The 25,086-nt window shown below is 43.9% G+C and overlaps 1 protein-coding gene across 2 annotated transcripts in view; it reads left to right on the forward strand.

Moving 5' to 3' along the window:
• LOC120051068 (reversion-inducing cysteine-rich protein with Kazal motifs-like) overlaps positions 1 to 25,086 on the forward strand; it is a 64,187-nt gene that overhangs the window by 11,000 nt on the left and 28,101 nt on the right. Inside the window, exons 1-10 of one of the 2 annotated variants that reach the window (XM_038997693.1) lie at positions 5,068 to 5,098; positions 5,265 to 5,322; positions 8,956 to 9,030; positions 10,311 to 10,347; positions 14,853 to 14,938; positions 15,018 to 15,065; positions 16,380 to 16,413; positions 17,085 to 17,282; positions 17,813 to 18,077; positions 18,592 to 18,765. In XM_038997693.1, coding sequence (XP_038853621.1) covers positions 9,028 to 9,030; positions 10,311 to 10,347; positions 14,853 to 14,938; positions 15,018 to 15,065; positions 16,380 to 16,413; positions 17,085 to 17,282; positions 17,813 to 18,077; positions 18,592 to 18,765 — 845 coding nt within the window. In that variant the 5' untranslated portion in view covers positions 5,068 to 5,098; positions 5,265 to 5,322; positions 8,956 to 9,027. Of the gene's footprint in view, positions 1 to 5,039; positions 5,099 to 5,264; positions 5,323 to 8,955; positions 9,031 to 10,310; positions 10,348 to 14,852; positions 14,939 to 15,017; positions 15,066 to 16,379; positions 16,414 to 17,084; positions 17,283 to 17,812; positions 18,078 to 18,591; positions 18,766 to 25,086 lie in introns of those variants that run through there. The other variant, XM_038997692.1, reaches the window with a different exon arrangement.

Here is a 25,086-nt window from a genome sequence, read left to right on the forward strand (position 1 = left end):
GTCCATTCTCTCAGAGCTGACTGCATACTTACCCAACAGGCTGTTCTGGCTGACGAAACACTCTGACACCAATACAGGGACTGGAAAGTGTTGGGACACCATGCTCTACTCTACTATGCTCTGCTTTACTGTCCTGTCCGGTCCTGTCTTGTTCTGTCCTGTTACTGTACCTTATATACCGTGTGTCCTCGTGGTGTCTGTCTGTCAGTCTGTCTCTAGGCCTACTATGCTCATTAGCAGCTCCTGGGGCCTCTGACTCCCAGCTCTGTGTATTGCTGATGAGCTCTCCCCACTCCGCACAGCCAGAGCCTGTCATTGTCTATTAAAGGGCTCGCAGCGGGGCTCGACGTGCCTCACTGGCCAATTCATTCCTCCTCCTCCTCCGACCTCCATATATTGTACAACCTCATCGCACCATGCCACCGTCCACTGCTGGCCTATTCATCTCAATAGAAACATAAAGATAACAATGTCAACAACAAAAAAAGATAAAACACAACAATTCACGAACAGTGCACAACTAGTGCTGTTGCCATGGCTTTTATCACCTGTCTGCCCTTGGCAACGGGTAATTTGTTTGGCCTCTCTTCGGGGCGAGGAGCACATAGAGGGGCAGGCGAACAGCCGTACGGACACAGACGGGTGAGGAGGAGGGCTGGAGGCTGAATGGTCCACTGGCCGCGCCAATTGTGTCATTAAAATGGCAGCTCGTTAAGAGAGGGGAGCGCGGACTTGCGGTCACCACAATGCAGGCTGCTGCAGGGCTACTTGGGTTGGGTCGGCTAATGCTCGGCTCTATCTCCCTGGTGAGTGCTCCTAGGCTGCTAGCAGTTGCCGGCTAACGCTAACTCACTTTAATGAAGGATGACTGAGGCTGACGTGTTCCACACATGCCCAGCCCAACCTGCCTCCCTCCTCTCTCCTCCTAAAGAGCTAGCTGGAATCTCCTCCCTTCTTTCTTCTCCACTCTCCCCTGTCCAGAAAGGTTTGCCATGTTAACCCTTTACTCTTCTAGGAATTGGCCTATATGTATAGGGCTAAATTGAAATGTTTCTTACAGAAGACACATTAAATGCATAACCATGGGAGCAATTGAAAGGGAACAGTTTGGAGATTATGGGGAAATGATTCGACCGAAGCTGAGGACACAACAGTTCACCTGACACAAGACTGAAACCAAACATTACACTGTTGATTTTATGTGCATTTTACATTCACTGTACTTTTCGCTGAATTTGTTGAGAACAAAATCTCAAAATACTCTGGATACATTCAGTAACATGATAACAGTATTCCTGGGAAATGTGGGGTAGGTTCAACATAAGGCAAATAAAATGACAAGGGTTTGAGTGAGAGGTCTAACTGGAGTCTCCAAGTGGTCACACACATCTCCAAAGTGTGCACAGTTCTTAAGTTATTTCAGGGCACTCATTTGAAAGGTTGTTCTATTACCAACATGACTAGCTAAGTTATAAAATACGATGTTAGGCTTTCACAGGGCAATTCAGAGAAACAGATGGTCATTTTGGTGCGTATAGAAAGGAGTCATGAGTGCATCCAGGTGCGTGTTCCTGTGAATTTTCTTCACAATAGACAAACATCGTCTCATTCTGTTCAGAACAACCCAGGGTATGACTCCATGTAATCTTGTAACTGTACATCAAACACTGTGATCATAAATGTTGACACTGTATATGACATGAGTTTTATGATATGGGTGTTTGGCTTGCTTGTATGACATTAAAGCAGTATTTATTATAATCCTCAACGAACGTCTCATCTTTCAAAATACATTGAGTCCTCTTAATTTACAACATTTCCCTTACTCAGGCAACAAAACATTAGCAAAAGTGGCCCAATTAGCGAGAGGGATGTGGGCAACTTCTTGTCGCATGCGGTTCTCAAGTTCAGAATATCTGTCAGTCAGAATCCATACAGAGCTGTGACGGAGTGAGTCTGAGCTCTAACGTCATGTATAGGATGTTACTGTACAGCCTCTGCGTTCCAATTTAGGCGCTTATCAGTGCCCAAATCTGCAATTTTCAACCCGTATTCGGGTAAGAGTGTATTAATGATACCCCCACCCCCATATCCTCTTGTCTATGGTGTAGTGGCATGTCTCTGGCTATGTGTCAGTTGAGGCAGGAAGAGAGTAACAAAACAGTCACTACCGTGGTGATACTGTACTCCTCCACTGTCTCTCCTTCTCTCTCCTCTACTGGACTGGGGAAGACAGAGAGTCACAGACACACAGAGCCAGGATGCCGAGGCCTGCTCTTCCTCACCACGACACTGCGTCGGTCAGGGCATGAATGGAATCCAGAGGCTGTTGTGGGGCCTCCCTCTGGGTGGAAGCCACGGGGCCACGGGGTTCCACGGCCCCATATTGTAAACTGTCCCTACTCCCTCCTTCCCTCTGTCTGGTTCTCATTCCCGTTTGATCAGTTTTGCTGGGGCTGTCAAGTGCCGACCCTTTTAAGTTTTTTGCCTTCATTTCTGCCAGAGTTAAATTTTTCTCTCTGTCTCTCGCTCTGTCGCTGTCTCTGACTCACTCTCTTCAAATATCCGAACATCAAATGCTGCCTCTTCACGTAACTCACGCAAGAGATGAGAGCCGGGCCAACATGTTCCTTCCCTTCGTTGCAAACAACTTTGCTGTGTGAAGTAGTTTGGGGAGCAGGGCGTGAGGAGTCCAGAGGGGCTGGTCTGTGGGGCGGCTGGTGGGTTGAGTTAGCGTGGGAGGGGGGCATTAAAAGGGTTGGGGTGGGAGTGTGTACTGAGAGAGAGAGGTTGGGGGGGGGGGGGGGGGGGGGGGGGGGGGGGCTTGTAGAGGGGAATTCCTTTCATGTGGCTTGTGGGTGGCATTATTACTATTCCTCTGAAAACAGGGACACAGTAGCAGGGCTAGCTCAAAGTGCTAGCATATGTTACTGGGTTTCAAGAAAAGGAGAGAGAGATGGAGAGAGGTTGAGAGAGAGGGAGATAAAGAGTCAGAGAAAGAGAGAGTGAGTCAGCACCCAGAGACGCCTAGCTCTCTGACTCACTAAAAGGGGCCTTATGGTTGTGAGTGGCTGGAGAGAAGACCGAGAACCCTTTCCAAGTCCCCGCCTACCTCTAATGACAGACCATCTCTGTCCAAGACAACTGCATCGCCAATCCACTTTACTGCACTCACTCACGCTCTGCAGTTCTATATATAGGTCATATGACATGTTCACATGTCTTTTCTGTTAAGAGAAAAGGTGAGTCAGTTCCTGCTACATAGTTAACCAACATGATTCAGGACGGGGCAAGGTTTGTTTGTGGTGTCACTGGTGTTGTTTGCCGCTAAGCTGTTAGCCAAGCTCCCCTCGTATGACCCATGTCTTCCTCTTTGGTGTGTTAGTCAAGCTGCCTGCCTCTCTCTGTTTACTCCCAGGCCTTTATAGCCTCCTAATGAATGTGGTGTCATTAGAAGCCAATGGAAACCATCGTAGCAATATGACAACAGTTTTTGTTTAGCGTGGCCTGTCAGACAGGAAGGCTCTCTCACCTCAGAACAACAACAATGTGACAGGTGAAATTGTAGCGGTGCGCAGAGAGAACGCTAAGGGGTGTCACACTGATGCACATAGACACACACACACACACACACACACACACACACACACACACACACACACACACACACACACACACACACACACACACACACACACACACACACACACACACACACACACACACACACACACACACACACACGCACACACATACTTTAAAGGCTACTACTGGGGGTCAAGCCAGGGGGATCTGTGTCTCATTACAAAGACAACTAGGATGGTTCTGGTTTCCATCAGACTGAACCCAGACCATGACCCTACCCAGACCAGACCCACTCGGATACATCACAGACGGTCAACGATGCAGCACTTAGACCCTAAAACACTTTCATCTCCACCGCTGCGTTTGTTGTTCCTGCTTTAGCGTGTTGCCGATACGAGATCGACATTAAGAAGACAAGAGTAAGAAAAAGAAAACAGAATCAAGTTGATGAAAGGATTGAGCCTGGATCAGACATAAATGGAAGAGGAGGAGAGGAAGACCATGTCTGGGCCGAGATGAAAGAAAAAAAGCTGGAGAGAGAGAATTCTGATAATTATGACATTTCCTCAAGGAGCATAAACAGATTATAATATGTTTCTGTAAGACCCTTTTTTCCCCCTTGTGATTATTATTCGGAAGGCTAGAAGTCTGGCTTGAGCATGTGTGCGAGTCTTCTCTCTCTCTCTCTCTCTCTCTCCACCTCTCTCTCTCTCTCTCTCTCTCTCTCTCCATCCCCTCTTCTCTTTCTCTCTGGGTTCCATTAAGCCCGATGTTCTGTCTGCTATATGTCCTCAGGTCATGGAATTGAGGTTATTCACTTTCATTTAAGACCACAAACGTCTCTTCTGACAGTTTTATTCCATTTACCAGAAGAAAGCGTTCATTGACCTGTCATATAAACTTCGTTTTTTTTGTATGGAACTGAATATTGTGTATGTTTCCAGTCTTGAGCATCTTAAGATGTCCTGACAAAAATGATGCGGTAAAATTCATTGTATCATGCTTCATTGTTAGGCCATTGATGTGTTTGCGTTGGTTACATTGGGGCAGAAGGTCTTGGTTAAGCAGAGACCAAAGCTTTCTCAAGAAGACACTCTTGTTGCTCTGAAAGTGTAGATAATAAGAGCTTACTCCAGATCTGTTTAGTCTGCAGACATTGTTGACCAGACGCACAAAGGATGAAATAGGTGTATTGAGACAAATACATAAGCTCAGCTGTAATACCATTATCAATCTATCGCTCCAGCCCCAAAGCAGAACTGTGTTTTTAAGCCACTGTGAATCCGTTATATTTATGGATGGATTTCAAGGTGCCGCCCGCCTGGAAAGTCTCCCCGGGTTTGCCAGGGCTTAAGACAAAACAAGCTGGGGAGTGAGTGAGTGCTACTGTATCAAAGTAAAGACTTTCTCTGCAAAGACTAACTCCTCCGTGTCTGTCTGTTTCTCCTCCACAGATTCGTCCTGCTGCCACCATGCTGCGGAACTCACACCATGTAGGGAAGCATGCGATCAGGTAAGGGAGGCCGCAGACTGAACACACACACACACAGTTTAAAGTAGAGCACAAGAGTGAGAGAACTTTAGCCCCAGCACAATGGTCTCCGTATTATTTGTAGCTCATAAATAATGACTATTTGATGAAGAGCACTGAAATGTCTTTTTTTCTCTGTCCTTTGAAGTGTAGCGATGAGCGCTAGAATAACAATTCTGCCTGTCTCCCATTTGAGTTAGGAGCAGGTGAGGGGTCTATCTTCTTTTGTTCCTCTTATGCCCTCTCTAGCTCTCTCTCTCGCTCTCGCGCTCTTCAGATGTAAGATCTTAATTTGATCACTCTATTGTTTCTGAGAATGTTCCTGCACAGCAGGAAATGCAAACTTTAGAAAACTTTGAAGAACTCAAATACACTACAAGTTTGCATTTCCTCTTTGAAATGTTAGACTTGATTTGCCCTAACAAAAAAGGTATCAATCCCTACCAAAATGTCCATGAATTATAATCCACATAATAATTCACATTTCCTGTTGCTGCAGGATTATTTTCCTGCTGTAGCAAACTAGCTCAAATTAAGATCCTACATCTGTATCTCTGTATCTTATTCTTATTTATTGTAGTGAAGGAATCTGCCAAAGCAGTGCACAATTTCATGGATCCTTGCCTTCTGTGTCTCACTAAGACATGAAAGAGACATCTGAAAGGCTTTTTATTTTTTATGGGACCAAAAAGGGCAGACCCCTAGCCCATTTCAGTAGGCTATTACTGGTGGCGTACCACCAGCACCACTCTCCCCCTCCCCTTTACAGAGAGAGAGAGATATAAAGAGAGAGAGAGAGACTCATTGATGCTGTAGTGTTGAACCACGCTCAGCAAGGTCGCCCTGTCCCCAGCACTGCACCTGCCACTGAGGGGGGAGATCCAAATTATAGAGAGGGGAGAGAAAGTAAGAGAGTGACAGACAGAGAGAGAAAGAAGGGGAGAGGGCAGAGATATAATGTCCGTCTTGTTCGCGTCCTTGCAAGCTGCTGTGTTTCTGCAGAGAAAGTGTTTTTTTCAGGGGTGTGCCACAGGGCTCCGTGTAAACAGTGTTCCATTTCTTCTTAAGGGATGACTACCTCTTTGATGAGGGGAGGCCTTCGGTCTCTGAAAGGACAAGGTCATTCCTCTTTGGATGTTTCAATCTGGCACCCCACATTTATTTATCTTTCAAAGTTGGAGAGAGAAAGAGAGAGAAGTTTTATATACTGAACAAAAATATAATATAAATATAAATGCAACAATTTGAAAGGTTTTACTGGGTTACAGTTCATATAATCTATGGATTTCACATGACTGGGAATACAGATATGTATTTTTCCATGTGTTTGATGCCATTCCATTTGCGCCGTTTCAGCCATTATTATGAGCCAGTCTCCCCTCAGCAGCCTCCTGTGCTCCAGTCACAATGTTGACATCAGCAAACCACTCGCTTACACGACGCCACTTGGTCTGCGGTTGTGAGGCCGGTTGGACACTGCCAAATTCTCTAAAACGATGTTGGAGGCGGCTTATGGTAGAGAAATTAACATTATATTTTCTGGCAGCAGCTCTGGTGGACATTCCTGCAGTCACCATGCCAATTGTACGCTTCCTCAAAACATTAGACATCTGTGGCATTGTGTTGTGTGACAAAACTGCACAATTTAGTGTGGCATTTTATTATCCCCAGCACAAGGTGCACCTGTGTAATGATCATGCTGTTTAATCAGCTTCTTGATATGCTACACCTGTCAGGTGGATGGATTATCTTGGCAATGGAGAAATGCTCACTAACAGGTATGTAAACAAATTTGTGCACAAAATTTGAGCGAAATACGGGTTCTTTTATTTCAGCTCATGAAACATGGCAACAACACTTTACATGTTGCGTCTATATTTTTGGTCCGTGTAAAAAGGTGCTATCTACGTAGAACCTAAAAGGGTTCTTCGCCTGTCTCCATAGGAGAACCCCTTGAATAACCCTTTTTGGTTCCAGGTAGAACCCCTTTGAGTTCCATTTAGAACCCTGTCCACAGAGGGTCCTAAATGGAACCCAAAAGAGTTCTACCTGGAACCAAAAAGGGTTCTACATTGAACCAAAAAGGCTTCTCCTATGGGGACAGACGAATAACTTGTTTGGAACCCTGTACGTTGTACGTTTCCATGGCCCAAGTTAACCACGCCTTTGTAGTGTTCTGCAGATGTATTTTATTAACGGCCAAGAACTCACCGCTCGGCAGCTGCTTTCGAAGGTACAGATCTTGGGAATGTTCCAGCTGTAAGAAGATTACCGTCCGTCAGTCCCCAGCGTATACCTCGATTTATTTCACCTCACAAATAAAGAATGTGTTATTAGTTTCGGGTGATTTATTTCATGTGCACTTGATGTTCTGGATAGAATGTCGAGTAATGAGGATAAATGGTGAGAATGCATGAACAGAAAGCAGAACAAGCCAACTTTATCACCCTGATTAGAATGAAACAATAGCAGACACACGGTGGTGTAGATGTCAGTATCACAGACGAGTCAAAAAGGAAGATGCAGTTCAACAGTTGGGGGCTGAACTCCGCTTTAGTGTAGAAATACTCTACTACTACTGCACTCTTTACAACATATTTTTCAGATATTACACAATAACTTCTCACGCTGAATCCAACGGCGGTCTTTTTTGTGTGAAGTAAAACAACGAAGGAGTGAAGGAGACCAACCAAAAACAACATCAACTCCCATCATGTGTTTAGTCTTTTAGATTGCTCTGACTAAGTGGCTATGAATCTTCCAAAGCTAATTTCATGACTGTGCTCTAAGCCAGAGAGTGTTGGCAGGCGCAGGATTCTCCCAGACCGTGTGAGAGTCAACCAACAGCTCCTCACCCTGCGTTGATAACGCCACAGTTGGCTGCTGTCATTGGCCCTGCCATGTTTGTTTTATGTCGCAGGGTCACGCGACCTAGAGAGCCACGCCTGAGTGTGAATAGAGTTAAGATGAACTCTTCTGTCATTTGGGGATGATTTCTACAAACGTTAGTCTTGTTAATTGAGTGGTAAGTGTAAGCATACCAAATGGCTGTTGTTGTTACGATACTGTTGTTACTTGAGCATTTCATTATACAAAACTTGTTTACATAGATTATAGTTTTCAGATTAAATGTATTTTTTTTTTAAACTTTTTTTAGGGGGGGGTAGATCAGATTTAATATTGCAGATAGATTGTAGCTTCCATAAATGTAATTGTCTGCATCATTTCCAATTCCCCATATATTTTTTGTAAATATATGTATGTATATATATATTCCTTTATTATTTTCCCCTAACGTACCACCCCTCCCCTAATTGTAGTAAACTAATGTACAACAACACTTAGGCGTCTACTTCCAGCTTATACATACTACTGTATATACATTTTACGGACATGGTATATTTTACATGAATTATCTTTTGTTTGTTTTTAGTCCGATCCTTCAGCTACCCTCAACTCCTCCCATCTATCTCTGAAGACCATCCAGTTTTGATTTCTATTTGCCATCTATTTTTCAACTGTGCTGTGATGTTTCACAAAAGTTCTGAATCTTTCTATTCTCATAGATTCTACACATTGTCAATTAAAGATAAATATTTTTGCTAAGAGTATTATTATATTATTGATCGATTGACAAATCATTTTTTAATTACCCAGCAGTGCTATCTGCAGGGTTAGCACCGTTGTTTTGTGTATCAGTTCATAAATGTGCCATGGAATCGTAAATCATTGAAAATCTCTTCCCAACTATTTAGCTATCGATATTGCAAACGTATGGACATTGTTCTTGGTGAAAACATGTTTTGAATTCATTATAACACACTGGTTTCTGTTTCCAGCTCGCCACCATAAAAAGCGAATCTCGTTTGAAGCACCTACTACAGCGATTACCAAGCTACTGCCCTGAGTCTATGGTAAGTGCCGATTTCTGGTCTACAAATAGTCTTCGGTCAAATGCGTCTGTAATAAAGTTGGATATGAAATCTTTCATTATGACAGAGGAAATGTATCGGTGGCCATGGTAAAGCTTATACGCATTAATCACAAGTCTATTGCACCGGGTTTGGCTACAAGTATAAAATAAGTATCAAAAAGCGGAGCTTGAAACCAAGCTTAACACTCCTCACCCACCAACGTAATTACAAACCCTAATGTTTTTGATCTGCTCGAAACAGCCAATTAGGAACCAGTCTGTCATTAGCTAGAGGTAAATGCTTTATTTTATTTGCACACATGTCTTGCACTCATTTGCTAAAATGGATTAGATGTTTTAATTTTGGAAACGATTTCACCAGCATATTAGCACTGAGGTTCCAAGGTTCCTTTCACTCTAAGACATCTCAAAGCTGTTCTTAGCGATTCTTGGCTCTGTGAGGTGTAATAGTAGATGTACTAAAATTCGCCCTCTGTCGTCCTTCATGTTCTGAAACTTTCTTGGGTTTCCCTTCATCACAAATCATGTTTATACTTCATGTAAATATATAATGTCTCTCCGTCGGCCTCGCAAATTATAGTGATGCCTCAAGCGGCTCCTCTCTTCGCGAGCCAACTGACACGAGTGAGTGTTTACAATGATGTACGGAGCTGAACCTCAGACAATGTCCAGTTTTTAAAGTTGATCATCTTGTTTAGGGCTAGAGAGAGAGTGTGCTCTCTGAGCCACTCACTGCTCATTCTCCATGCGTTGTGTTCTCTACCCAGAGGAGCCTGGGATGTTTGTGTTTATTACTGTGTGTTATTAATCCCACAGTATGTTACCACAAAGCTCTTATGAGTGTATGTGTCTCTGTTGTTTTTTCCACTGCATTCATATATGTTTTAATTAAAAATAAAATGCTCTCTATAAAATTCAATAGCCTGTTGTTTCACCAGAGCCAAGAGTTCTCTGAGGTCATTTTTTCTAGGGCTGAAAAAAATGTTGGGGACAGGATGTCTAGAAATGCACAGACATCCTTACTTTTACAACCCCTGACAGAGGTCTTCCGTGTGGTTCATTCATGCTCACTTACGTTCAACACAAGGCCCCTTCCTTTTTCATTTGTCCCAACTCCAGAGAAACCACCGTACGTCAAAACAACCTGTCGTTTTGTTATGAACTGGGCATTTTCATGGCATTTTCTTTTCTTGTTCTCTTGCTTGTTTTGGCATTGGTCCTCTGTTTATAATGCTATGACCTTTTTTCTGTATTTCACAGAATGAGCTTTGGATTTGCATCAACTCCACACTACCTGGTAAGATCTGCAGGCAGCGTTTCAAAGGGATACGTTGCTGTTACAGACAAATCTACCTGTCAGAACATAACATAATGCCTCCCAGATGCAAAAACATTGTTGATCCTTACCTACAGACACACACACACACACACACACACACACACACACACACACACACACACACACACACACACACACACACACCCTTGCTTAGCTCAACACTGTGTACCCATTGAGCCCATGTAACGGATGTGAAATGGCTAGCTAGTTAGCGGGTACGCGCTAGTAGCGTTTCAATCAGTTACGTCACTTGCTCTGAAACCTAGATGTAGTGTTGCCCCTTGCTCTGCAAGGGCCGCGGCCTTTGTGGAGCGATGGGTAGCGATGCTTCGTGGGCAACCGTTGTTGATGTGTGCAGAGGGTCCCTGGTTCGCGCCCGTGTCGGGGCGAGGGGACAACGTAAAGTTATACTGTGACATTGATGCTGTTGACCCGGATCACTGGTTGCTGCGGAAAAGGAGGAGGTTGAAAGGGGGGTGAGTGTAACGGATGTGAAATGGCTAGCTAGTTAGCGGGTACGCGCTAGTAGCGTTTCAATCAGTTACGTCACTTGCTCTGAAACCTAGATGTAGTGTTGCCCCTTGCTCTGCAAGGGCCGTGGCCTTTGTGGAGTGATGGGTAACGATGCTTCGTGGGCGACCGTTGTTGATGTGTGCAGAGGGTCCCTGGTTCGCGCCCGTGTCGGGGCGAGGGGACGGTTTAAAGTTATACTGTTACACCCACACTAAAAGTCCATATAAGTCCACAGTTTAAAGCCAGACTCAGTAAGTCTCATTTACGTAGTTTGTGTTCATGAAATATCAAACTATCGGGGCGACAGTTTTACTTGTTTGTTAACAAACCTAGGCAAGACGTCATAACGTGCTCTACCTAAGATTTCTCAAGCGGCCGCTGGGCCAGCTGCCCTTTGATCAGTATCAGACAGCTGGTGTTCTCATTTGCTTGTAGCCTACAACTGGCACTTTAGGTTACTCTACCGTGTTATAAAAATGAGTCAGCTATGAACGTTATAGCAGTATAATGTTATTCTAATTAACACAGACAATGATATACTGCGCCGCAACGGTAGGCTATATTGCGCCACCGTTATCTGCTTGATCTCTTGCTTTTGCAGTGCAAACACCTTCAGAAACTATAGGGTTATTATAAAATAAATCGACCAAGAGGAAAACAATCAACCCGCTAGCAACTCCAGAAAAGTTTGCGAGTAAGTGCATTAACGTTTACTTGGCTGTAGGCTAATCACCCACCAGTAGGCTATGCACATTACAAGCAATGCGTGTGTGGATGTATCTATTATCTAGCCAGCTAAATTAGCTAGCTTGCTAATTAGCTTCACTGACCAGTAGACAGAGCTGGCTTTTGTGATTTTTATTGGCACTGTCCACGGTGTCCAGCATACTGGTCATGCTGAGGAGTCTAAAATATGGTCCAACTAGCTCATGCATATGAGATGTTGTACCCACTGTGACTATTAAAACCTTCCCTAACCAGAAACCGTGGATGGATGGCGGCTTTCATGCTAAACTGAAAGCACGATCCACTGCATTGAACCATGGAAAAAGGTCTGGGAATACGTCTGAATATAAACAGTGTAGCTATTCCCTCCGCAAGGCAATCAAACAAGCAAAATGCCAGTACAGGGACAAGGTGGAGTCGCAATTCAACGGCTCAGACATGAGACTTATGTGGCAGGGTCTACAGGAAATCACGGACTACAAAAATAAATCCAGCTACATCACGGACACCGACGTCACGCTACCAGACAAACTAAACACCTTCTTTGCCCGCTTTGAGGATAATACAGGGCCACATCACAGCCAGCTAACAAGGACTGTGTGTCCCCCCCCCTCCGTGGCTGACGTGAGTAAAACATTTAAACGTGTCAACCCTCGCAAGGCTGCTGGCCCAGACGGCATCCCTAGCCAGGTCCTCAGAGCATGCGCAGACCAGCTGGCTGGTGTGTTTACGGACATATTCAATCGCTCTCTATCCCAGTCTGTTGTCCCCACATGCTTCAAGATAGCTACCATTATTCCTGTACCCAAGAAGGCAAAGATAACTGAATTAAATGACTACCGCACTCATTTCTGTCATCATGAAATGCTTTGAGAGACTAGTCAAGGATCATATCACCCCCACCTTACCGGCCACCCTAGACCCACTTCAGTTTGCATACTGCCCCAACAGGTCCACAGACGACGTCATCGCCACCACACTGCCCTATCCCATCTGGACAAAAGGAATACCTATTTAAAAATGCTGTTCATTGACTACAGCTCAGCATTCAACACCATAGTACCCTCCAAGCTCATCATCAAGCTGGAGTGCCCTGGGTCTCAATTCCGCCCTGTGCAATTGGGTCCTAGACTTTCTGACTGGCCGCCCCAAGGTGGGGAAGGTAGGAGACAACATCTCCACTTCACTGACCCTCAACACTGGGGCCCCACAAAGGTGCGTGCTCAGCCCCCTCCTGTACTCCCAGTTCACCCACGACTGCGTGGTCATGCATGCTTCCAACTCAATCATCAAGATTGCAGACAACACAACAGTAGTGGGCTTGATTACCAACAACGATGAGACAGCCTACAGGGAGGAGGTGAGGGCCTTCGGAGTGTGGTGTTAAGAAAATAACCTCACACTCAACGTCAACAAAACAAAGGAGATGATTGTGGACTTCAGGAAACAGCAGAGGGAGCACCCCCCTATCCACATTGAAGGAACAGCAGTGGAGAAGGTGGAAAGTTTTAAGTTCCTCATCGTACACACAGACAAACTGAATGGTCCACTCACACAGACAGTGGTGAAGAAGGCGCAACAGCGCCTCTTCAACCTCAGGAGGCTGAAGAAATTTGTCTTGTCACCCAAAACCCTGACACACTTTTACAGATGCAAGATCGAGAGCATCCTGTCGGGCTTTATCACAGCCTGGTACGGCAACTGCACCGCCCTCAACCGCAAGGCTCAAACTGTTACCCGACAATGGCCCATGCAGGACAGGTTCTAGCTCCCTCATATTAAAATCTGGACGTTGAAGACATTTCCAGTTCCACTCTTCCCCTATAATCAGGGACCCATTTTGACCTGGGACAACAGGTGGGTGCAATTAATTATCAGGTAGAACAGAAAACCAGCAGTAGTCCGGCTGGTGCGTTCTGCCAAACGCATCACCAGGGCCAAACTACCTGCCCTCCAGGACACCTACAGCACCCGATGTCACAGGAAGGCCAAAAAGATCATCAAGGACATCAACCACCCGAGCCACTGCCTGTTCACTCCGCTACCATCCAGAAGGCGAGGTCAGTACAGGTGCATCAAAGCTGGGACCGAGAGACTGAAAAACAGCTTCTATCTCAAGGCCATCAGACTGCTAAACAGCAATCACTAACTCAGAGAGGCTGCTGCCTACATTGAGACCCAATCATTGGCCACTTTAATAAATGGATTACTAGTCACTTTATACAATGCATTTTAAATAATGCCACTTTAATAATGACACTTTACATTACTCATATCACATGTATATACTGTATTTTATACCATCTATTGCACCTTGCCTATGCCGCTCGGCCATCGCTCATCAATATACTTACATGTACATATTCTCATTCACCCCTTTAGATTTGTGTGTATTAGATAGTTGTTGAGGAATTGTTAGATTACTTGTTAGTTATTACTGCACTGTCAGAACTAGAAGCACAAGCATTTCGCTACACTCGCATTAACATCTGCTAACCATGTGTATGTGACAAAATTTGATTTGAACTAGCTAGTGGTAAACTAAGAAAATATTCCCAATCCATTGCTGAATGAAAATTGCCCACAATTACACTTTCATTCAGAAGCTCAAGCTAGCAACATTGAATAAACTTTGTAACGACAGACCCGCCGGTGTTTTCAAATCTGCGATCCTGCACATCATCAGCTGTTGCACAGACAGACAGCCGCACAGACGGACTGACAGCCAGGAGCCAACATTACCTTTACGACACGCGTTTCTCAGCTAAATTACACTTTTATTCTGTATCATTTAATACTGAGAGCGATATACAGTAGATAGGCCAATTTGTATGTATTGTTGATGTGTTGCTGTAGTCGTGGATGGATCAGAGTAACAGATAGAATATTCTATATGCATCATAATTACCTGGAGAAATCTGACCAGCAATTTGTAAACAAAACTGATGTACTTATAATTTATAAAAACTTAATTTTAATCACTTTGAGGTGACAGAAATGGCCAAATAAGCTTTCATCTATCCATTTCAAGATATATTAAAACTGAAAAATATATATATTTTATTTGGGTCATACTGAGTCTGGCTTTAATATGCTGCCCATTAAAAAGTATGAATATTTTGCAAACCCCAACTAGAGGATAAAATTAACCCATGCTTTTATTGTGATAATGAAACACCCAGAAAGATTTGTGGGTAATGGTGGCCATTTTTGTTTGTCTACAGGAGCGTCCAGGAAGTCCGATGGTTGGGTTGGCCTTGGCTGCTGTGAGTTGGCCATCTCGGCAGAGTGCCGCAGGGAGTGCAAGCAGGTGAGAGAGGAAGTTAGTTTGGCCAGTTATGGCCTCATCCATATGGTCTCACCTAATTCCTCATTCTCTGACCCTATAGGCATCATCCAAGAACGACATCACAAAAATATGCAAAAAAGACACAGAAGTAAGTAACACAAGGTCATGTATTGTGTAAAATAATGTGCTTTGTTTAAATTGAGCAAATGCTTTTGACTCTGAGAGACTGTATGTATTCTCTGCTGCTTTTCCCTGGCCTTTTCCCTGGCTTTTACAAGATAAAGGCAGTGTTAAGTCTTTACGGTCCATCTCAGTATCGTGCTCATCCCCACCCCTCTTTATGAGGTCATTTCCTGTCTGTGTAGCACTCTATCTTAGCTCTGATTGGAGCCACTCTCGTCAAAGGGAGAGAGGAGTGAGCTCATCCAGTCCTGCTGAGAAGATTTAGCTTAGCTATTAGCTTAGCATAGCGTAGGCTAGCGATGTGCTAGCAGAGGTCTCCTTTCATCTGGCTCACCTCCTCGTTCCAAACAAACAAACAAACAAAGCGGCGGGCTTAATGTTTGGTTTGGACCACAACCACAACCAAACTCCCCCCACCAGCTTTAATTAGGCACTGGCCCCTTTCATCTTGCCCTTTCATGAATCCTTGTGAGGGGAGCCAAAGCACGCAGCAGCACTGGCCTTTATGTTCCTCTATGGTGTTGTTGGAAAGAAGCCAGTTAGTTTTCAGATTAAGTTTTAACAGTACTTAGGACAGGACTGTTTTTATGTTGGTTTTTTTCAATCTTTTTTTAAGCCTTATTTTACCAGGTAAGTTGACTGAAAACACATTCTCATTTACAGCAACGACCTGGGGAATAGTTACAGGGGAGAGGAGGGGTGATGAATGAGCCAATTGGAAGCAGGTGATTAAGTGACCATGGTATGAGGGCCAGATTGGGAATTTAGCCAGGACACGGGGTTAACACCCCTAGTCTTACAATAAGTTCCATGGTATCTTTACTGACCACAGAGACTCAGGTTCAAAAGACGGCACCCTACACAGCGCAATGTCCCCAATCACTGCCCTGGATACTCATTTGATGAGAGATAGAAAGAAAGAGGGGGGAGAGAGAGGGGGGTGGGGTGGAGAGAAATAGAGAGAGAGAGAAAGAGGGGGAGAGAGAGAGAAAAAGAGAGAGAGAGAGAGAGAGAGAGAAAGAGGGGGAGACCGAGAGAGAGAGAAAGAGGAGAGAGAAAGAAAGAGGGGGAGAGAGAGAAAGAGGGGGAGAGAGAGAGAGAGAGAGAAAGAAAGAAAGAAAGAAAGAAAGAAAGAAAGAAAGAAAGAAAGAAAGAAAGAGGGGGAGACCAAGGGGGAGAGGGAGAGAGAGAGAGGAGGGGAGAGAGAGAGAGAACTGACATAATTATTTTTTTTCAATTATACTTCTGATCACAAAATTATTTTTCTTCTCATTTCCAGAAACCACTCTACAGCTGTATCATCAAAAATGAGAGTAAGTTTCCCAAATCTCCATGACAAGCTGCTAGCCCAAGTCCACCAATCTGAGCGCGATTTTCCAGTGTGATTAAACATGGAGTCAGCTCAGGGCCCTTTGACCTCTGTGTAGGAAAAGAGTCACAACTCTGCTTGACAAGCCATGTTTACGTGCCTGAAAGGCAAGGTCTTGACCTTTGGTCCGCAGAAATGATTTCATCTGTCACGGAGTCAGCCAGCCGATGAAGCCCTTATTTGTATTCGGAGCTGCGAAACTGCCTTGCAGACAAGCCCACCACAGATGTGACAGACATGCCTTTGGGCGATTATGAGGATGTGAGGTCTTGGACTTCCCTGAAGTCTAGCAACTAAGGATCACCCCCAATGTTCACCATGCATATTTAATCAGACTATTCTCTAGGAAATCCTGGAAGTCTACTCTATTCTACTCTTAATTCAGCAAAGAAGAGTTCCTGATGCTTGAATGTCGATCATGTTTGCGATGTGTGTCATATATTTTTTGAAGCTAAAGGCTATTTAAAAACACTAAACACTAAAAACACTAGACTAAATATAATTTATAACAATAATAATTAACTATTTTCTACTCGATTCTGTTTACAATTCCCTTGAAGTGAATGACTGATGGAAAGCAAGTTGTAACTGTGTTGTCTGTCTGTGCTGCCTCAGTGGGCTCGGTATGCTGCAGCTATGCAGGGAGACACACCAACTGCAGAGAGTACTGCCAGGCTATCTTCCGGACAGACTCTTCCCCAACCGTCTCTCAAATCAAAGCTGTCAAGGAATACTGCCAGAGCATCAGCCCCGAGCTCATTGGCTGTGTGGGCAACTACACCAAGTCTTACCCTATTAGGAGCCCCATAGACAGTAAGTATATCTAATACTGACCTATCAGGAGCTTCGTAGATACTGAGTATCTCTAATACTAACCTATCAGGAGCTTTGTAGATACTGAGTATATCTGTGCTTTTTAGCCTAGTGGTTAGAGCGTTGGGCCAGTAACCGAAAGGTTGCTGGATCAACTCTCCGAGCTAACAAGGTAAAAATCTTTCGTTCTGCTCCTGAACAAGGCAGTTAACCCACTGTTCCCCGGTAAGCCGTCTTTGTAAATAAGAATTTGTTCTTCTGACTTGCCTAGTTAAATAAAGGTTACATTTAAAAACAAAAAATCATAATAATAATCTGATACTAACCTATCAGCAACCCCATAGATAATGAGTAGTCTTATACCCAAATAATTGCCCAAGAAAATGCCCCTCGGGAGTAAAGAAAAACATATTTCATTGAATTGAAATACTAATCTATCAGGAACCCATTTAATATAGCCAGTGTGTATCTTATGTCTGTGTTGCCTTCCTCCCATCACTGCCTATCACTAAGTTTGTTCGTCCATCCAGGCCTGTACTGCTGCGACCGGGCCGATGAGCCCCACTGCCAGGTGGCATGCCGGCGCATCCTTCGCTCCATGACCACGGAGCATGAGATCATGGAGGGCCTGATCAATGAGTGCGGCAGCCAGCCACTGCCCCAGGACCCGCTGTGGCAGTGCTTCCTGGGCAGCGCCCACCCCCCCACCAAGAGCGAGACGGAGACCTCCCCCACCGCCAAGATCGACGGCGCCAAGCTGCACTGCTGCTCCAAAGCCAATACCTCATTGTGCCGGTTAGTTGGAGTCATTGTACTCTGATGAGATGCCTATAATAATATATATGTCATTTAGCAGACGCTTTCATCCAAAGCGACAAAGTCAATTGTGCGTACATTTTACATATCGGTGGTCCTGGGAGTTGAACCCCTTATCCTGGCATTACAAGGACCATGCTCTACCAACTGAGCTAGCTACAGAGCCTTACAGAAACCACATGAATTTCAAGTTAACACATGAAGTGTTCCAAAAACACATTTTCATATAATCACATATGACAACATATAAAGCAACATGTGATAACATGAAACCACACATGTGAAAACGTGTTTTCAGATTTCAGATTATTGCACATTTCAAGATGTACAATTTCAGATGACTTTATACAGTTAGATGTGCCAGAAGGTTAGGCACACTCAAAGTTTTGGAGATATTTACCTTGTTCAAAGGCAGTGTACATTTGAGTCTGGTTTTACATTCTTGGGTTGTGACTCTGTCTGTATGTTTAACTCGGGTTTTGTCAACCAAAAGGGACATGTGTCAGGAGATCAGCACCAACTGGGGCACTCAGACATGGCAGGAGTTTGATCAGATGTGCGAGTACAACCCTGTGGAGACGGACCTGATCACCTGTTTGGCCGACGTCAGGGAGCCCTGCCAGCTGGGCTGTAAGGACCTGGCCTACTGCACCAACTTCAACAACAGGTATGGTATATACCTAGCTACTATACCAGATAAGTAGCTAGGTATATATACCAGCTGTGCCACTAGAGATCCTGGTTCAAGTCCAGGCTCTGTCGCAGCCGGCCGCGACCATGAGACCCATGGGGCGGCGCACAATTGGCCCAGCATCGTCCGGGTTAGGGGAGGGTTTGGCCGGCAGGGATGTTCTTGTCCCATTGCACACTAGCGACTCCTGTGGCGGGCCGGGCTCAATGCACGCTGACACGGTTGCCAGGTGCACGGTGTTTCCTCCGACACATTGGTGCGGCTGGCTTCCGGGTTAAGCGGACATTGTGTCAAGAAGCTGTGCGGCTTGGTTTGGTTGTGTTTCGGAGGACGCATAGCTCTTGACCTTTGCCTCTCCCGAGTCCGTACGGGAGTTGCAGCGATGGGACAAGACTGTAACTACCAATTGGATACCACGAAATTGGGGAGAAAAAGGAGTACATTTTTTTTTTAATAATACAAAAATAAAATAAAAACAATTTAACCTGTCTAGGACTGACGGCACCCCCCCCCCCCCCCCACTGAAAAGCCAGGGCGCGAAATTCAAAAAGAATATTTTTTTAAAATATTTAACTTTCACACATTAACAAGTCCAATACAGCTAATGAAAGATACAGATCGTGTGAATCCAGCCAACATGTCCGATTTTTAAAATGTGTTACAGGGAAGACACAATATGTAAATCTATTAGGTAAACACCTTAGCAAAAGAGACCATTTTTTCTTTGTCCACCAACACCACTAGCTATCACCAATTCGGCTAAACTAAGATATTGATAGCCACTAACCAAGAAAAAACCTCCTCAGATGACAGTCTGATAACATATTTATGGTATAGGATAGGTTTTGTTAGAAAAATGTGAATATTTCAGGTAGATATCATAGTTTACAATTGCACCCACCGTCACAAATCGACTAGAATAAATAGATAGAGCAACGTGTCTTACCTAATTACTAATCATAAAACATTTCGTAAAAATACACAGCATACACTAATCGAAAGACACAGATCCTGTGAATACAGACAATATTTCAGATTTTCTAAGTGTCTTACAGCGAAAACACAATAAATCGTTATATTAGCATACCACATATGCAAACGTTACCCCAGCATTGATTCTAGCCAAAGAGCGCGATAACGTCAACATCGCCAAAAGATATTAATTTTTTCACTAACCTTCTCAGAATTCTTCAGATGACACTCCTGTAACATCATATTACAACATACATATACAGTTTGTTCGAAAATGTGGATATTTAGCCACCAAAATCGTGGTTATACAATGAGAAAAGTAGCCGAGCTGGTCAGAAAATGCCGTGCGCCATATTAGACAGTGATCTAGTCGTATACATAAATACTCATAAACGTGACTAAAAAATATAGGGTGGACAGCGATTGATAGACAATTTAATTCTTAATACAATCGCGGAATTACATTTTTTAAATTATCCTTACTTTTCAATACAGTTTGCGCCAAGCGAAGCTACGTCAAAAAAGATGGCGTCCTAAGCCACTAACATTTTTCGACAGAAACACGATTTATCATAATAAATTGTTCCTACTTTGAGCTGTTCTTCCATCAGAATCTTGGGCAAAGAATCCTTTCTTGGGTCTAATCGTCTTTTGGTCGAAAGCTGTCCTCTTGCCATGCAGAAATGCACATTGCGTTCGGCATGAACTGGAACGGTGCCCAGAGATTCACAGTGGCTCAGAAATAAATGTCCCAAAATCGCACTAAACGGATATAAATTGCTATAAAACGCTTTAAATTAACTACCTTATGATGTTTTTAACTCCTATAACGAGTAAAAATATGACCGGAGAAATATAACAGGCTACACTAATGCTTGGAAAAACAGTAGGTCGGTATCCTCCGCGCGCATGACGCACCTAGAAAAGAGGTCCTACCTACAGGATTTTTTCATTTATAGTGGCTGTGATTGGGCAATCGATACCATTCAAAGCGTCATCACGTAAAGGCATCCAGGGGAAGACGTAAGCAGTGTCCGTATACTAATAGGAATAACAGTGGCCTTAAAACTGACTCCAGAACAGGGGCCAAAATGTGTGAAATCTGACTCCATGTCAGGGAAATTGCTGTAGAATGAGTTCTGTTCCACTTAGAGACAAAATTTCAACGGCTATAGAAACTATAGACTGTTTTCTATCCAATAATAATAATAATATGCATATTGTACGATCAAGAAGTTTGTAGGAAGCCGTTTCAAAAATTACACGATTTCCATAAATAGTGACAACAGCACCCCCTAGCCTTAACAGGTTAAAAAGTATGCATTTTTCTTCCACTTTGACATTAAAGAGTATTTTGTGTAGATTATTGACAAAAAAATGACAATTAAATCCACTTTTATACCACTTTGTAACACAAGAAAATGCGGAAAAACTCAAGGGGTGCGAATACTTTCTGAAGGGACTATATTATTATTATTATTATTATATAGTTGCAATATATGACACTCTTAACAGATTATTTTATGCATACATTTTTGTATGAGATCCCTGCAGCAAATTCACAACATTTGCATTGTTAGTGCCACGTTTTTACGAACTGAACCACACTGGACCACACTGTACCAGACTGTACCAGACTATACCACACTGTACCAGACCTACAGTAGGTCTACAACAGGTCTGGTACCTACTATACTGTACTGACTAACTCAAAATCCAACGTCCACAACGACTGCATACATCCAAACACGAGTCTGCAATGCTCTGTTGCATTGATGGGCCTTCTCATTTAGTCACACATCCATTTAGTCACACATCCAATTTGAACACATAAAAACCACCCCGGGATATGACAATGAGAGTGAAAGAGTTTAACAATTTCGTTAAACCAGAGTGTAACTCACAAATGGCCGAATGGTGAACTGGCATCCTGCAAACCCATGTTCTCCATCACCTCAAGCATTGGGCTGGTCTGACGCAGGCTAGGCTAATGTGATTTTTTAGTCCTGGAGTGTCACAGGAAGGTCAGGGGAGAAGGCGAGTTTGGGTAGGGAGGGAGTGAGTGAGTGCGTCCACCCCACCATTTCCCCAGCCCTGTGGTTGGTGGGTTAGTGGCTTCCATACATAACCCTATGTGCACCTCCAAACCCAAACTGGAACCAACAGCCTCGTAACCACATTAAATAATACACTGCAGTTAACACAATGACATTGGTACGTTTCATGTATTTATCTTTCTGTTTAAACGTTGGTTGTGAAACGAAGCCCTGTGTCTAGTCGATCCCATGCTAGTCATTTTGGCTGGCCAACTGGTTGGGGCCGGGTGAAACCAAGACCTCTGGGGTCTCTTCAGAGAGACAATGACTAGTTGACGATGATGTTGCTTTATAGGCTCTGTGTTGTGGTCGCCTTCCATGACTTTGTGCTAGGTTTTTTAGAGGTCACGAGAAAGAAGGAAAGAGAAAAGGATAGAGAGAAAGTGTGTGTGTGTGTGTGTGTGTGTGTGTGTGTGTGTGTGTGTGTTACTATAGTTTATGATGTGTGGGTTCCCTTCAACAAATACACTTGACCTTGGAGGCCAGCCGTGTCACAGCTTGCTGCATCCTGGCTTGGGACAGGGCCTGAGATCCATGCTGGACGCCATCAAAGCCCGGCGGGCGAACTCACACAAACACACACAGTTCAACAGAATGATCCCCACTCGTGGACTCATCCCCACCATGCACTGTCCACAAAGCTCCATTTCATTTGCTTTGTCCGGTTTCAAAAGCATTGTTTTTCCAGGCTGAAGTCAGGGACAGAGAAAATATATGATTGGATAGTAGGGGATCTGAAGAACGTGAGCTACAGACTTAAACTCCATCTCATCGCTTGACCTCTCTTTGTCTGTGATATTGTTTTCCATATGTCTTTGTCTGTTGACTGTATGGGTTACAACAAAATAATAATGATAACCATAACATCATGATTATCATAAAACATACTGTATCAACGCTTGAATTGCAGCCCGGCAGGCAAACGATGTAATCAATGTTCAATCAAACAAAAAAAGGTAATTGAAACTTCTCATGGTAGGCCCTCTTAGAGAAGATTTGGAAATCCCAAGTATTCCATGTATTATTTTCATCGGAGAAGATCAATGAATTCCTCTTTAGATGATGGCACCGCTGCTCCCCACTGTGGGATTTAGAGTACAGACAAACAAACGCTAGCTCTCATTTCCTTTGAAGGAGTCCCGGGGCCATTGCACGAGAGTCTTCCCCCCCTCGGGGGTTCAAAAGCTGGGGTGACCAGCGGCGTGGGGGCACAGTCGCAGTATGGAAGTTAAATAGGGCTGGAGGCTAAAAAAAAAACATTGTGACCTCTGTCTGTCTGTCTGTCTGTCTGTCTGTCTGTCTGTCTGTCTGTCTGTCTGTCCGTCTGTCCTCCTGTCTGTCTGTCCGTCCTCCTGTCTGTCTGTCCACCTGTCTGTCTGTCCACCTGTCTGTCCACCTGTCTGTCTGTCTGGACAATATTATTTTCTTGGCATGGCCCAGGGCCCACCAAAACCCATGGCAGGAAGTCTCAATCCAAATGCCAATCATTCTGAGAGGAGGGTGGGAGAGGGGGGCAGAGCTAGAGAGAGGGAAGTGGGGGAAAGAGGTCATGTACACACACCCAGGACCTAGGATGTTGACTCCGGTTGACTCAAGTTGACTTAGGAGCTAGACCACTAACTTAGATACAACTCTTCTAGTTCTAGTTATTGACTGAGAGTATGGAAACGGTTGCCATAAACACCATGCCTATTTTAAGTTGATCTGTCTTTATTAAGAAGAAAATATGAAGTTATATGAGGAATAGCTGACTCACTGACTGTATTGAGCCTGCTTGGTGAAAATGAAATGTATTTCATAACAATCCTAAATACCTATGCTTTAATTGGAGCTACTTTCCTTCCTTTCCATCTGGGTGGTTTTCAATGTGTAGAGAGACATAAAAGAGAGAGAGCGAGAATAGGAACGAGTCACTGTAAATAAAAGTGAAGATGTCATTAAAGTTTATTTTTGGGTGGAGTGGAAAACCTCTATGACCATTACCCACTACCCACCCATGGGGTCACGTTTGGTTCATGACCTGGAGCTGAGGTAAGGCTGTGGTCCCTCTGCTTGTGGTCAAGACCTCACTTTCCTTCCCCTCTCACAGACACACACGCACACACACACACACACACACACACACACACACACACACACACACCAGAGGTGTGGACTCCAGTCACATGACTTGGACTCACAAATTTGAAGACTTGAGACTGACTTGATATAAAATAAAATAACTGAACCCTCAAGACTTTGACTTGAGACTGATGACTTGAAATTATCTTTCCATGTTTTGTAACGTTTTGACACTCATTTTTTGGCACAGAGTTGCCATGGATTACTCTCCACGCAGACAGAGACAGTATTTTGCAAAACACACAACAGATTGGCTAGTGAAACGTACACTCGGTCCTCTGATTGGACCAGAAAACTGTCAAACAACACAGGTCGCGTGAGCTAGTGGTCCTCTTTTGAGGGGTGTGAGTATGAAACTGAATGGGAAGAATCCATATTGTTCATAGTTTACATATTTTAATAGATTACATAGGTAGGCTATAAGTCTACCATTTGTATTTGATATTTATAAATTTTCCTATTTGATCTGGTCACGAACATAGGCCTACGGCATTGCACAAAATTATTGTCTCAAAAACATCTTATCTGTGCTTCAGAACCAAAGAGTTGAGCGTCTTGACTGCTGACCAATGACCAGTCATCAGCATTGGCGCGCATATTCAGATTAGTGACCAGAAAGCACTTGTTTAATTTTCTACGGTTATGCCCGACAGAAACAGAGTAGCTTACGTTTACATTATTCATTTAGAATGCAGTTTAGCAATCTGCTACGGACATATCTTTGCCGGAACAATAGGCTACATGGCGATTTCATTGATCATTTTCATCTTTCAGATAGTCCTAGTTTGGGTGAATTAATTAGGCTATATACATCAGTTCTGCGTACTGGCTATGTCTGAAGAGAGCTGTAACATCGCACTGCCTTCAATACTAATGGGATGAAGATGTAACATTCTGGCGAATTTATTACGATGTTTGTGAGGAAGAGAAAGGCTAAAGACAGACCATGCTTTCTAACCGCTGCATACAGCAGATCGTCAACCTCTGCTGCTTACAACTAGGCTGTATGATCCTGCTTGCTCTGGACATAACAGAAGTGACATAACATCCCTAGTTGATCATGACTGTCAACATGAATGACTTTTAGCACAAAATGCAGGTACAAAGC

Source organism: Salvelinus namaycush, chromosome 7, assembly GCF_016432855.1.
Source record: "Salvelinus namaycush isolate Seneca chromosome 7, SaNama_1.0, whole genome shotgun sequence".
Classification (NCBI taxonomy): Eukaryota; Metazoa; Chordata; class Actinopteri; order Salmoniformes; family Salmonidae; genus Salvelinus; species Salvelinus namaycush.